Raw genomic sequence first — 15,990 nt, forward strand, 5'->3', positions numbered from 1 at the left:
TAGTTTTCTTCATGCGCAGTTTGAGATGCCTCTCCATTTCAGCTTCCCAACCACCTTCACAGACCAAATCCGGCCAGAAGACATAATTGTTATCTGAGTGGTATTGTTTCAAACGATTAAGAATGCATTCCTGACGATGAATATTTCCGTTTTGAAGGAACAAAGAATGGTTCACTGTGTCCTTCTTCACTGATTCCAACCACATCAGAAGTTTTGGTTCAAACTTTTTTTTTCATAGTATGGAATATGAGAATAGCTAAATGTGAAATATGACTCATCATCAATAACAACTTTCGCACTCGAGGAGGGTCTCAGGACAGTTCTAACCAATTTTCTACAGCACTTTTCTGCCTTTTTTCTCAGAGCATTCTGGTACTTTCTTGTGAAACACAAGTTTTATCTGTTGCAGCCGTCACCAACTTCTTCCTCTTCTGGGGCGACAACTTTTCTGCTTTTCGCCCATCTCCAACTTTCCTCTTTGTTGTATTCCTTTCTTGAAAGTCTTTAATAATTTTATATAAATTGCTTCGGGCTATCCCCTGCTGATTGAAAAGTCTAACAGTGTATGCAACACCTCTAATGACATGAGCTGCATAAAAATTCACAACAAGTTCTTGTCTATGTTTTAAACTCAAACTACTATCACCAATGTGATGTGCTCCTGATATTTACACCGTTGTTTTGTTTACTAAGATAACCAAGCCTTCGTTCCCACGCTTCTAATCCAAAATTCATCACCTTTATTTATGCAGAAATGCCATGTGACCTTGTCCACTTTTTTGTCCCCACCCGTTAGTAGCGTTAAAATTTCACGAAAAGATGTAAAACTAAACTCAAATCAAATTTTAAAAATTCAGAGTGGGTAAATTTTGTGACTGAAGATAAATACAACCCAAGCAGAACAGAAAGTTTACCGATCATTCACCATTAACCCAGTGTATCTTGAGAAATATATCAAAGAGTTTTCGGCGACCAACGTGTGCACGTATCGTGCATCCAAGACCAAAAAGGCGCCTCAATAACAAAGAAAATTCGCATATTGATGATAGAAAGTGTCAAGTCAACTGTTTACAATAATTTGTTGAAACCAAATAATAAGTTATTTGGCAACAATGATAGAAAATTTGTCCATTGGGATCCACCACTGAACTATAGTGGGATCAACAAATTCTTAATTTTGCTAGAAATGACGTCTATAAAAATACGTCAAGCAAAAAGCCTGGAAGACTTACAAATTCGTATTAGCTAGCTGATACGCATTTGATAAAAACAAAAACAAAATATTGAGTTATTTAGTTTACCTAAACTGTCTGGAGACTTCTTATTAATTTCAAAATCAATTAAATTTTCTCTTGAGCATTTATTTTTGCCTTTTTCATTCAGAATTTCTCTATTTTTCATCTCGTAATCGGTATCGCTAGTAACGCCGGTTCATTACGGGAAAGTTTCGATCCATTACGGGAAGTAATGGACCACTGAAAATTCTTCTCAGCCAATCACTGAGCTCCATTTCACCGGAAGTGATGCTTGCCATATAATAAAAAAGCGCAATTTGCCAAAAATGTTGCCTTATGCGTAAAATTAAATTTGCATGTGAACAGCCGAAAATATGAGAACACAAATTTCAGTCCCGACGACGTCTACAATGTAGACATGCATCTCGACTAATCTGTGCGGCTTCATACAATATTGAAGAAATTCCGCGATTAAACATGCAGCAATTACAAGACTTCATTCGAAAATAAACTTTATGCATGCAGCAAAACACGGACTTGCACAACCAAAACACGTATATTTATATAGGTGCTTATGCCTGTTAATAGAATTTTTCCAACCTAACAGTTTTACCGGAAAACGCGCTACAAAGCGATTATTATATTCTACGAGATTAGAGAGATACATTTATTTGAGTATATTTTTCTAATAAGGTCAGCGGTAATATATTTCATAAAAATGCATAACATGTGTAAATATATTCTTAATTGCAAAGTATTTCCTTGTTCAAACCTAAATATTAGTATCAAACGACTTTTCTACAATGTAAATTATTTAAAATTATACGCTATTGGCGCTGGTAAAATATTGCTTTAGTGACAAGCGTTCGATTATTTTGCCCTAAAGAGCAGACTGAACCAAATTCCGGTCCTAATAGTACAATTATTCTACATCCATCGGCTGATTCATGTTATAATTTGGGAACAGTTCTTCGACATTAATATTGATTCTTTTTGCTTCATATTTTCGCTTTATGTCTTGACATACCGCATTAAACTGCACACCAAACTCCATCAGCGAACAGCGCGTTTGTCCTGCCGTTTCCAGTGTGTATCCCTGCGTGTGCATCGCGACGATCTTTCCATCAAAATCGAAAACTGGGGAACCACTGGCACCCGAAAATAGGCTTGTGTCGTACGGAAGGCAATCTACGTATCGTTTAGTTGCTTTAAGCAGTTCTGTGTTGGTCATGTGTACACCAGTTTGAACACCATGCCGTACATTAAGTTTTTCACGCCAAGAATGATTGCTTACAACGACGCATGTTTCTTCCTGCATTTCCTTACCGCCCGGATGACCAATGATGATAACTCGCCCCTCATGTAATGGGTAACTTCGGACAATGGGACCAAGAAGAAGACGATCACTAAGAACTTGGTTTTCTTTCAAACGCAAGAATTTATAATCCAAGTGCGGGTTCTCGAGCATAGGATCTTGTTCTTCATCAACTTTCACCATCACACTATTTTGTTCTTGGTTAGGATAGAAGAAATCAAATAAAACGTTTATTGGCAATTGGCCATTCTGTGAATCTTCTATTTCCATACCTTCGGTTTGAGTGTCCTCTGTTGCCATGCCTTGAGTGTTTTCTGTTACTTTATTTTGAGCATCTTCTTGTTCCTTACTCAGTTGAGAAATCAATCTTTCAGTATTGAATTGCATATAAACATGAAAGTTAGTTATAACAAGCCTGTCCGAAACAAGCCAACACGTTCCCACAGCATTTCCGCAAGAAATGCGAGCGATGGATTTAACATAAGTTGCCAAAGAAGCGAGAAGTCTTGCAGGCATTTTAGTTGAAGCATTCTTGTAGACATCATTCTTGGCAAAGTTTACAATTTCTTCATTCGCATCGACAATTTTTCCATCATTAGTGCGATTATTTTGATCTAACAAATTATTGTAAGCTGCCGACTTGACATTTTCTGTCATTGACTTACGAATTTTCTTTGTTAGAGGTTTCTTTCTCGACGCCTGATGAGTATACACGTATGTAGCAGAAAATTCTTTGATGTATTTCTCAAGACAAACCAGGTCGTCACTCCGTAGTCTTTCTGTTCTGCTTAGGTTGCATATTTCCTCCATTACCAGGTTTACCCATTCTAAAAATATTTTTTGGAAAAAAACAATACGTAGTTTTCTTTCAGCTTTAAGAGCAGATGTTGAAATTACCGGTTGATGTCTATCAGAAGTTCTTTCATAAAAAATAAAATACATCTGGTGGTTCAAATTACCTGTAACTGGTTGTGCTTCCTGAAATCTAAGCACATTTTTTGAATTTGGTCTTGCTAAATCTGGTTAAAAGTGAAAAAACATTATACATTGTTTCGTATAATTATTAAAGAGTGATCATATTGAGTTCGGTTGAAAAAAGGTTAGGGTTAGGGTTAGGGTTAGGGTTACGTTAGGAAACAAACATTTTCCATGCGCATTGTTCCCAATGCACGGAACTTGAAAACAGGCGCAAAGCAAGCTCATTATCTTTTTCCGATAACTTATGTAAGCAAATATATTCATTTCAACGCATCGCTTTTTGCTAGAGGCATAATCGGAACGCTAAATCACGTTGGATCAGTGCGTCTGCATGACGGGCATTAAAAAATGGCTACATGCATATATATGTAAATTACCTGCAATAGCATTTGCTGCTTGAAATGGTTCGGCTTCCTTTGAAATCGTTTCTTTTGCAGGCGAATCTATTTTGGAGAACGGCGGAAAAAAATATGAACAAATAATTAGTCCATTTGTATTATGTGATATCCGATATTGACATTTAATTAGGAATTTGATATTCCTCCGTTACCATTATCCAATAATACGCAAATCTCCTACTTTTCTTTAAAGGACAACAGCAGAAAAAATCTCATGCATGCATCTATATTGAATTAGCAAAGAGAGTCTTTCATATAATTGACTTTGCACATATAGTTTTTTTTAGAAAAACAAAACAGACAAAATTTCGCTTAAATATACGATTTCTTATAGTTTTCATGCAATTAATTACTGTAAGCTGATAGCTACATAAATCCAGCCAAAAAGATTCGGGAATTCTTCCCGCTGCTGATTTGCAAAAAAAGAATAGGAAGAATTATCATGAAATGCAAACAAGCGGAAAATTTTGGGTATTTTGAAAACATAACCCAACATTACATAATTTATTTCGATTATTCAAAACAATATTCAGCTATAGATCGTGCAAATATAGCCTATACTTGTCCTTCTGTTCCGCTAATTATTTCCTCGATTTTGCTAGTTTAGCGATTCGCGGAAAACAAACATCGCAAATAATCACCTGCTTCCTCCTCTACGCGATTTGCAAGTTCTCGAGCTTTTTCAATTGATTCCATCGCTTTTCTAGTGTTTCCAAGATTGAACCAAGAAACAGCCAAACCAACAAGGGCTTTTTCTTGCTGGATGTGATCTTTATGTTCTGAATCAAAAATATGTCCCGCCTTCTCATAGAATTGAACTGCCGTCTCATCATCACCAGCTTTACAACATACACCCGCAAAGTTAAGACAAGACAGTCCTTCGCGATGTTTATCGTCAAGTTCTGTAGCAACCTTGACCGCTTCGTTGTAATATTCCTTCGCTTGATTATAGTTCCCAGTTTTGTATAATATATGTCCAATGGCTTCGTTTGAACGATATTCTTGATTCTTTTCTCTTGCGCTTTTTGCGATTTCTTTTACCCGCTCGTAAAACATTTTTGCCTCTTTTTCACAGCCTCCCAGGAAACGACAGCAAAATCCACACCATTCATTTAGAATTCCCTCAAATGCATCCTCACGACGACCAGAAACAACTTTTAGAGCCTTCTGAAAACACTCCAGGGCCTCTTCCAATCTTCCAAGATTAACATAACATTTTCCCAATCTTTTCAGACGTAAAGCTTGCTCGTATCCCTCGTCGTCAGAGTCATCTGTCCATATATCACAGAATAATTCGAGTCAAATTTAAAGTAGGAGTTAAAAGCCGTGAGAAGATCTGAGAGAGAATTGGGGTATTCTTCGCGGAGATTTTTCAAGTAAATTTTTCTTAAAAGAGTGCATGCACTTATTAGAAAGGATATTCGATAGTCCCGATTGGCACACATGCATGCAGGGAGTCCTGTGGCTAGAACCTTAATTGAAGGGAGAAAATATTCATGTATTTTTCGTATGCCTGACTGATTTCTTTATATATGAATATATATCGTACCGTAGCTAGAAGCTTAATTGAAGTGGGGGCGTTCAACCCTGAAAGGTTGAACGGAATACCGCTGTGCGCACAGCAGATGCAATGTGAAAAATGTTCATTCGTGAAAAAAATTGAGTGCTGATGGGCCTTAATCTCAGGATTTAATCATCCTCAATCTCGTTCCCCGAACCTGCAATTTCCATGGCGAGGAAACAAAGGTTCCGGGATAATCCAAATCGGAAGCCAGAATTCCTCATTTCCAGTTTTATTGGGTTTGTATTGTGTTACAAGATTTAAATGGCGTGAACGACCAAACAGAATCATCCCTGATTTCGATTATCCCCAGAGCCTTTGTTTTTCGCCCGAGGAAATCGCAAACTCAGGGAACAAAATTGGATCATCCAAAGAAACGACCATATCTGCACGGGACGAAGAGGTACATATTGAAAAATTGCGATCATATGTGGAGACATACACACATAATATTTCAGGATATGCCTGCATGTCATATATATACGATGGAAAATATGAAAAAAGGGAAAGCTGTAGAAAAAATAAGAAATTCAGGACAAATCAATTTTTTGCAGAGCTTATAGAATTGGGTCAATCTATAAGCCTAGAGATAAATCTGTAGCTATCTCCTGTAAACCATGCAGACATGTTCCATGCTATTAATTGTTATGGCCTGTATACAGTACTTTTGTCCCTTTAAACTCTCATTTCAGCGTCAACTGATCAATTGCACTTTCACTTCTAGCCCCAGGATATGCGCGGGTTTTTATTCCCTCCTTTTTCGTGGCAATTAATTTTTTAAAACATTTCATCCCTGACCCTGGCTCATAGTTTCATGAATAAACATCCTCAATTTATTTTGATTCAATGTTCTGTAAATAGCATAACTCAATCGACCTTTTCCATATAACTACCAACGTTTCATTTAGGCTTGAAAAAGTGAAAAAAAATGTGGCCAACTCTGTCTCAGTGTGTTCTGCGAACATACCTGACAAAAGCTCAGTTTCCTGAGATGTTACAGCTCTCTTCGAATTCGATTCCCCTGTAAACGAATCTGTAAAGCAAAGAAATTTAACGGCACTTAACAATTTTAATTTTGCTATTTTAATATGATATTACACAAAATTCGATTCGCTGACGGTCCCATAAATCTGAATAAAAAAGTACTTTACTAAAAAGAAGGTCCAGGCAAAATGAATTTTTCTCAGCACCCTTCATTGCCATATATAACTACTTTATTGAGTTAAAGTTTGCAATTACCAAAATTTAGCATGCAAAAAGTACCTGCAAATGACAATTCTTGAGCTACGTTTTCCGCAAACTTATCATGATACGTGCGTCCATTTTCAGTTGCAATTTTCTCATAGCATTCAATCGCACGTTCAATCTGATTGTTTACAACATAAATATCCCCTAAACCAAAATAGGCACGTATAGCATAATCTCTATCTTCACGCTGCTCTGAATTTTCCAGTGATTTTTCATAGTACTCAATTGCCGTTGAAAACTGATTGCTCAATCTATAAACATCTCCTAACCGAAGATATGCATATGTTTCATTGTCTCTATCTTTTCGTCGCCATGCAATTCCTAATAATTTTTCATAGTGTTCAATTGCCGCTTGAAACTGATTGTTCAAACTATACGCATCTCCTAACCCAAGATATGCTCCTTTTTCATACTCTCTATCTTCTCGTTCCTGTGCAATTTTCAATGATTTTTCAAAGTACTCAATTGTCGTTTGAATCTGATTGTTTAATCTATAAGCATGTCCTAACCCAAGATACGCAAGTGTTTCGCCCTCTGTATCTTGTCGTTCCTGTGCAATTTTCAATGATTTTTCGTAGTACTCAATTGCCGTTTGAATTTGATTATTAAATCTGTAAGCATATCCTAACCAAAGATATCCAACTGTTTCGCTCTCTCTATCTTCTCGTTCCTGTGAAATTTTCAATGATTTTTCAAAGTAACCAATTGCCGTTTGAATCTGATTGTTCCATCTATAAGCCTGTCCTAACCCAAGATATGCACGTGTTTCATACTCTCTATCTTCTCTTTCTTGTGCAATTTTCAATGATTTTTCGTAGAACTCAATTGCCGTTTGAATCTGATTGTTCCATCTATAAGCATGTCCTAACCCAAGATATGCACGTGTTTCATACTCTCTATTTTTTCGCTCCTGTGCAATTTTCAATGATTTTTCAAAGTACTCAATTGCCGTTTGAATCTGATTGTTCAATCTATAAGCATGTCCTAACCCAAGATATGCACGTGTTTCATTCTCTCTATCTTCTTTTTCCTTCGCAATTTTCAATGATTTTTCGTAGTACTCAATTGCCGTTCGAATCTGATTGTTCCATCTATAAGCATGCCCTAACCCAAGATATGCAAGTGTTTCATTATCTCTATCTTCTCGTTCCTGTGCAATTTTCAATGATTTTTCGTAGTACTCAATTGCGGTTCGAATCTGATTGTTCAATCTATAAGCATGTCCTAACCCAAGATATGCACGTGTTTCATTCTCTCTATCTTCTCTTTCCTGTGCAATTTTCAATGATTTTTCGTAGTACTCAATTGCCGTTCGAATCTGATTGTTAAATCTGTAAGCATGTCCTAACCCAAGATATGCACGTGTTTCATTCTCTCTATCTTCTTTTTCCTTCGCAATTTTCAGTGATTTTTCGTAGTACTCAATTGCCGTTTGAATCTGATTGTTCAATCTATAAGCATGTCCTAAGCCAAGATATGCAAGTGTTTCATTCTCTCTATCTTCTCGTTCCTGTGCAATTTTCAATGATTTTTCGTAGTACTCAATTGCCGTTCGAATCTGATTGTTCAATCTATAAGCATGTCCTAACCCAAGATATGCACGTGTTTCATTCTCTCTATCTTCTCTTTCCTGTGCAATTTTCAATGATTTTTCGTAGTACTCAATTGCCGTTTGAATTTGATTATTAAATCTGTAAGCATATCCTAACCAAAGATATCCAACTGTTTCGCTCTCTCTATCTTCTCGTTCCTGTGAAATTTTCAATGATTTTTCAAAGTAACCAATTGCCGTTTGAATCTGATTGTTCCATCTATAAGCCTGTCCTAACCCAAGATATGCACGTGTTTCATACTCTCTATCTTCTCTTTCTTGTGCAATTTTCAATGATTTTTCGTAGAACTCAATTGCCGTTTGAATCTGATTGTTCCATCTATAAGCATGTCCTAACCCAAGATATGCACGTGTTTCATTCTCTCTATCTTCTCTTTCCTGTGCAATTTTCAATGATTTTTCGTAGTACTCAATTGCCGTTCGAATCTGATTGTTAAATCTGTAAGCATGTCCTAACCAAGATATGCACGTGTTTCATTCTCTCTATCTTCTTTTCCTTCGCAATTTTCAGTGATTTTTCGTAGTACTCAATTGCCGTTTGAATCTGATTGTTCAATCTATAAGCATGTCCTAAGCCAAGATATGCAAGTGTTTCATTCTCTCTATCTTCTCGTTCCTGTGCAATTTTCAATGATTTTTCGTAGTACTCAATTGCCGTTCGAATCTGATTGTTCAATCTATAAGCATGTCCTAACCCAAGATATGCACGTGTTTCATTCTCTCTATCTTCTCTTTCCTGTGCAATTTTCAATGATTTTTCGTAGTACTCAATTGCCGTTTGAATTGATTATTAATCTGTAAGCATATCCTAACCAAGATATCCAACTGTTTCGCTCTCTCTATCTTCTCGTTCCTGTGAAATTTTCAATGATTTTTCAAAGTAACCAATTGCCGTTTGAATCTGATTTTTCCATCTATAAGCCTGTCCTAACCCAAGATATGCACGTGTTTCATACTCTCTATCTTCTCTTTCTTGTGCAATTTTCAATGATTTTTCGTAGAACTCAATTGCCGTTTGAATCTGATTATTCCATCTATAAGCATGTCCTAACCCAAGATATGCACGTGTTTCATACTCTCTATTTTTTCGCTCCTGTGCAATTTTCAATGATTTTTCAAAGTACTCAATTGCCGTTTGAATCTGATTGTTCAATCTATAAGCATGTCCTAACCCAAGATATGCACGTGTTTCATTCTCTCTATCTTCTTTTTCCTTCGCAATTTTCAATGATTTTTCGTAGTACTCAATTGCCGTTCGAATCTGATTGTTCCATCTATAAGCATGCCCTAACCCAAGATATGCAAGTGTTTCATTATCTCTATCTTCTCGTTCCTGTGCAATTTTCAATGATTTTTCGTAGTACTCAATTGCCGTTTGAATTTGATTATTAAATCTGTAAGCATATCCTAACCAAAGATATCCAACTGTTTCGCTCTCTCTATCTTCTCGTTCCTGTGAAATTTTCAATGATTTTTCAAAGTAACCAATTGCCGTTTGAATCTGATTGTTCCATCTATAAGCCTGTCCTAACCCAAGATATGCACGTGTTTCATACTCTCTATCTTCTCTTTCTTGTGCAATTTTCAATGATTTTTCGTAGAACTCAATTGCCGTTTGAATCTGATTGTTCCATCTATAAGCATGTCCTAACCCAAGATATGCACGTGTTTCATACTCTCTATTTTTTCGCTCCTGTGCAATTTTCAATGATTTTTCAAAGTACTCAATTGCCGTTTGAATCTGATTGTTCAATCTATAAGCATGTCCTAACCCAAGATATGCACGTGTTTCATTCTCTCTATCTTCTTTTTCCTTCGCAATTTTCAATGATTTTTCGTAGTACTCAATTGCCGTTCGAATCTGATTGTTCCATCTATAAGCATGCCCTAACCCAAGATATGCACGTGTTTCATTCTCTCTATCTTCTCTTTCCTGTGCAATTTTCAATGATTTTTCGTAGTACTCAATTGCCGTTCGAATCTGATTGTTAAATCTGTAAGCATGTCCTAACCCAAGATATGCACGTGTTTCATTCTCTCTATCTTCTTTTTCCTTCGCAATTTTCAGTGATTTTTCGTAGTACTTAATTGCCGTTTGAATCTGATTGTTCAATCTATAAGCATGTCCTAAGCCAAGATATGCAAGTGTTTCATTCTCTCTATCTTCTCGTTCCTGTGCAATTTTCAATGATTTTTCGTAGTACTCAATTGCCGTTCGAATCTGATTGTTCAATCTATAAGCATGTCCTAACCCAAGATATGCACGTGTTTCATTCTCTCTATCTTCTCTTTCCTGTGCAATTTTCAATGATTTTTCGTAGTACTCAATTGCCGTTTGAATCTGATTGTTCAATCTATAAGCATATGCTAAGCCAAGATATGCAAGTGTTTCATTCTCTCTATCTTTTCGTTCCTGTGCAATTTTCAATGATTTTTCGTAGAACTCAATTGCCGTTTGAATCTGATTGTTCCATCTATAAGCATGTCCTAACCCAAGATATGCACGTGTTTCATACTCTCTATTTTTTCGCTCCTGTGCAATTTTCAATGATTTTTCAAAGTACTCAATTGCCGTTTGAATCTGATTGTTCAATCTATAAGCATGTCCTAAGCCAAGATATGCAAGTGTTTCATTCTCTCTATCTTCTCGTTCCTGTGCAATTTTCAATGATTTTTCGTAGTACTCAATTGCCGTTCGAATCTGATTGTTCAATCTATAAGCATGTCCTAACCCAAGATATGCACGTGTTTCATTCTCTCTATCTTCTCTTTCCTGTGCAATTTTCAATGATTTTTCGTAGTACTCAATTGCCGTTTGAATCTGATTGTTCAATCTATAAGCATATGCTAAGCCAAGATATGCAAGTGTTTCATTCTCTCTATCTTTTCGTTCCTGTGCAATTTTCAATGATTTTTCGTAGAACTCAATTGCCGTTTGAATCTGATTGTTCAATATATAAGCATCTCCTAACCCAAGATATGCACGTGTTTCATACTCTCTATTTTTTCGCTCCTGTGCAATTTTCAATGATTTTTCAAAGTACTCAATTGCCGTTTGAATCTGATTGTTCAATCTATAAGCATGTCCTAACCCAAGATATGCACGTGTTTCATTCTCTCTATCTTCTTTTTCCTTCGCAATTTTCAATGATTTTTCGTAGTACTCAATTGCCGTTTGAATCTGATTGTTCAATCTATAAGCATGTCCTAACCCAAGATATGCAACTGTTTCATTCATTCTATCTCCTCTTTCCTCTGCAATTGACAATGATTTTTCGTAGTACTCAATTGTCCTTTGAATATGATTTTTTAATCTAAAAGCATGTCCTAACTCAAGATATGCAAGTGTTTCGCCCTCTGTATCTTCTCTTTCCTGTGCAATTTTCAATGATTTTTCGTAGTACTCAATTGCGGTTTGAATTTGATTATTAAATATGTAAGCATGTCCTAACCCAAGATATGCAAGTGTTTCGTTCTCTGTATTTTCTCTTTCCTGTGCAATTTTCAATGATTTTTCGTAGTACTCAATTGCCGTTTGAATCTGATTGTTCCATCTATAAGCATATCCTAACCCAAGATATGCACGTGTTTCATTCTCTCTATCTTCTCTTTCCTGTGCAATTTTCAATGATTTTTCGTAGTACTCAATTGCCGTTTGAATCTGATTGTTCAATCTATAAGCTTGTCCTAAGCCAAGATATACAAGTTTTTCATTGTGTCTATCTTCTCGCTCCTGTGCAATTTTCAATGATATTTCGAAGTACTCAATTGCCGTTTGAAATTGATTGTTCAATCCATGAGCATATCCTAACCCAAGATATGCAATTGTTTCATTCTCCCTGTCTTTTCGTTCCTGTGCAATTCTCAATAATTTTTCATAGTACTCAATTGCCCTTTGAAACTGCTTGTTTAATCTATAAGCCTCTCCTAACCCAAAGTATGCACGTGTTTTGTTTCTTTTCTTTCCTATTTGGAATGGAATTTCTAAAGATTTTTCATAGTATTCAATTGCCTCCCTAAGTTTCTTCTTTGACAAATAATAATCTCCTAATACAATGTTTATCCCAGCCATTTCCTATTTGGCATACAGTAATTTTTCTGAAATTTGCAATTCTAGTCAATCGTTGCTGAAGAAGATTGTCGTTGAACAAGCTAGGCGTCTCTAATGTGCTTTTCTATAGGGCTTTTCTTTGTTCACAATACGTTAGAAATCCTTTGTAGTGCTGTGTGCTTTAATTGCTGGAGGAAAAGAAAAAAACTCTTATGTCATGGGGTGGGCAGGTTTTGGCGAACGAGTCAGGTGGGGGAGGGGGATCTCGTGTGATATTGACCAACTTTTGCAATGATTGTGTAATTCATTTACACTGGTACTTTTTTTCATAATAATTTAGTTACATTCTTCCGGCCGTAGTACAAAATTCGTCAATTATTTTTTCCGTAATTTACAACAATTTGCAGGTATTCTTGGCAGTTTTACTAATGTTAGTGTGTTCCTTCAGAAAATTTCTTTTTTATCGCCGAGTTAAGAAATCAAGCGCAAGTGCACTCGTGAATGGGTAACTAAAAACCAATGCAAAGTCGCGCATGGTATCTCTATAACTATAAGGTCTATTCCCCAGCACAAGTTTCGTCATCCGTGAATGTGATAGAGGTACGCGACTTTTCGCACTCCCCCTTCGTAACGGCAGTTTAGAATGCATGGCACAGAGACCACGGTTCGTCATTCGTCTTTGAAAACCAAAATGTTTATAGGCCTGGCAACGGACTGAGTCGTTTCGGTTTGGTATAAATTTACCCTCAATTGTGGCAATAAAATTTGAGAGACCCAAATCAGTATGATTATTACAAACGGGTTGCTAAAAGTTAGGTGCAGACAAAGACAGATCCCCCCCAGTCCCAGAAAATTAAACTAATCTTAGAAGTCTATAGCCCTCTTTCAAAACAAGATAAATTTTACGTTATTAATAGTTCAGGTAATGCGATATATTTTCAAAAGGCTATGGTAACTCTTCTCTGTAGACCCCCCCACCCCCAAGCAGTTTTCCCCAGCCCCCACCAAATTCTCTGTGTAACCTTGGTTGTTGTAATTGCACTCTTGTTCATAACTAATAAAAATCACCACAGTGTTATCATTTAGGATACAAAATATAGTTAATAATGACGAATTTTAATAATTCTAATAATAATTTCTAATAATAATAATTCTTTTAATAATTATTTACCAAGTTTAGTGGGATAAAAACTTAATAATTATAATGAAGTTCAATAAATCGTGCAATTGCATACCTGCATTTTGTAACCTCGTATTAATTGGCATTAATTGCACTCCTATTCGTTCTATTACAATGATTTATGAGCAATAGCTCGACAGGACGATATCCTGCTCTGTTAAGCGTCAATCATGACGATTTTCGTACAAGTTTGTTTCCGAATGTATCAAATGTTTGACACACGCACAGTTATTTTTAACCAGGAATTCTGGTTGCCAATTTGGATTATCCGAGAGCCTCTGTTTGCAAGGGATTGTGGGCTTACGACCTGTACGCACCACGTACCTCTTTTTTCACTGTCACGGAAGTTCAACGTATACAGAAAAGCGCATAAAATGCACGTGACGTCCATAATGGCGTACAGCGTACTTGTGTTATCAATTTAGCAGGCTGCCTTAGCCAATGACTTTCGAAAAATAATGCGGGTTACAGGCAAGAGTGCTCGTCATTCTATTTCTTGATATCATATATAGATATAATATGCTATTGATTTAGTGAATCGCACACTAAAATTTCCGTATAATTATCAATTTTTGTATTTGAAGTTTGGACGGTCTTTTAAATATAGATGAAAACCCATATAAGGTGTTTACCTCCTTAATTTCGAATATTTCCATACGAAAGGTAAAGCATACGCTTGGATTTGACTCTAATATGCATTAATTTTACTGTATTATACATAGAATAACATAGTTTAATTTACTTCGACATACCTGTCCACAAATGGCTCAAACTTCCGTATTGAAATAATATGACATTATTCCACATATCGAGACGTTTGTGTGAAAAGCATTTATATATATAAAATGCGCATCAACTCAACAAGCATATTTTAACCACAGATATTTCTTCGTCTTGGATGTTCCGACTTCCGAAATAAAATGCATGTCTCTTACGTCATCATCCTCGTTTCCAGGTTTTCTGCGTACTGCGTGGGCTACAGCCTACAGCCTAACATCATCTAACGAATGAATCAAAGGCCGACAGGCCGGACCCACAAAGTTTCTTCATTGGCGCCGGTTGTATAAAAAGGCAGTTAACTTTAAACTATGGTTAGTGGCAGAATTGGTCAATCAGATCTTATTTGATCAGAATCAGTATTTTCGAAAAAGTGAGAAAAGTAAAATACTTGAATAATGGGATAATTGCTGATCAGTAACAAAATCTGAACTGACCTTGCTTGCTTTGAAATCTCTTTTTAACATTATTTTCTTTTTACGAGAATATAATCCAAAAATCCAAACATAATCCACATTGACGTTTTTGATTATATTTTCTTTTTTTAAGTGGTATTTATCAAGGCTTTGTGAATTATTTGTCATGCTGTGGTTAGTTCAGTTAACCAGCTGAATTAGAAGTGATAAAATTAATTAACAGGTCAGGTTACACAAACACTAAATTAATCGTAGGGTCTAATGATAAGCTACAGTATACATATTATTTAGATCACCGTGCAAATGGTAGGAAACCAAGGACGCTGGAATGGCGAGCAGCTGCTTCCCTAGCTTTTACCAGGAGAGGGAAATGCCCTTTCATTTTATTAAAGGATTTCGTTCCCTATCTCAGTAGAGGTGCGACTGGCGAGCAAAGTCTGAGCACAATCGTCTGGTGAAAAACCCCCAAACACCGAAATATTTTAGAAAGAGAAACACAATGAAACGAAGTTCAACAGACGATGTTTGGCAAACAGTTTCTAGGATGTGCCGCTACAGTTTGAGGTGCCTTTCAAAAAAATTCCCCTCCGCTTTGAAAGGGTAGTGAATGGGGGTTGTACTGGTACATGAGTATATTAAGTCTCATAACTATTATTACACTTATTATCAAAACTAATAATTCAAAGCAACACAAACGCTCTCCGCGTCCTTTTTCTACCATTCGTTATATTCAGTTATAAACGTGCAAAATACTAATCTCTCTAGATTCCATTCTAGTTACAAGTTGTAATCTTTTCACGGTTTTTCAAATTTCAAGCTCAAGTCCTAGTCTGCTTGCCATAAAAACAACTTGTGAAAGAGAAATAAAGGCAAATTTAGTGATTAACGTCTTCTTTTATTGGGACCTCATCAGTAGCCAAGTTATGATCTGGAAATAATTTTTCGACAACAGTTCCGCCGTACTTTCGCTTGATGTCTTCACAAATCGCATTAAACTGCAAACCAAGCTCCATCAGTGAATACCGTTTTTTCTCCATGCCCATGGCTAGTTGGTGCACTGAGCGTGCATTGCGACGATGTTTCCGTTCATATAAAAAACAGGAGAGTCACTGGCTCCTCAAAAGAGACTTATCGTAGGGCAGACAAAGGCAGACATTCTCTGTCAGTTGCATCATGGATAATAAAATCATAGGTCTTTTAACTATCCATGGTTGCATCG

The 15,990-nt window shown here is 36.4% G+C and overlaps 1 protein-coding gene across 1 annotated transcript; it reads right to left on the reverse strand.

Moving 5' to 3' along the window:
* Positions 1 to 1,934: 1,934 nt before the first annotated feature.
* Positions 1,935 to 14,468, reverse strand: LOC114521784. Its single transcript, XM_028542327.1, has 9 exons — positions 14,331 to 14,468; positions 11,115 to 12,586; positions 10,133 to 10,520; positions 6,751 to 8,799; positions 6,455 to 6,520; positions 4,568 to 5,197; positions 3,906 to 3,971; positions 3,510 to 3,569; positions 1,935 to 3,377 (listed from the first exon to the last, which is right to left on the reverse strand). The coding sequence occupies exons 2-9, from the start codon at positions 12,417 to 12,419 to the stop codon at positions 2,158 to 2,160; spliced, it is 5,784 nt and encodes a 1,927-aa protein (XP_028398128.1). The 5' UTR covers positions 12,420 to 12,586; positions 14,331 to 14,468; the 3' UTR covers positions 1,935 to 2,157.
* Positions 14,469 to 15,990: the final 1,522 nt, after the last annotated feature.

This window comes from Dendronephthya gigantea, unplaced genomic scaffold (genome assembly GCF_004324835.1).
Source record: "Dendronephthya gigantea isolate DGI-Jeju-01 unplaced genomic scaffold, DenGig_1.0 000000F, whole genome shotgun sequence".
Classification (NCBI taxonomy): Eukaryota; Metazoa; Cnidaria; class Anthozoa; order Malacalcyonacea; family Nephtheidae; genus Dendronephthya; species Dendronephthya gigantea.

Coding starts and splice junctions, on each gene's coding strand:
- LOC114521784 (XM_028542327.1), bottom strand. CDS start 12,419: ATGGCTGGGATAAACATTGTATTAGGAGATTATTATTTGTCAAAGAAG. Junction 10,521..11,114: donor TGAAAATTGCACAGGAAAGA/GAAGATAGAGAG, acceptor AAAATTGCACAG/GAACGAGAAGATAGAGAGAA. Junction 3,378..3,509: donor GGAAGCACAACCAGTTACAG/GTAATTTGAACC, acceptor AAATATTTTTAG/AATGGGTAAACCTGGTAATG.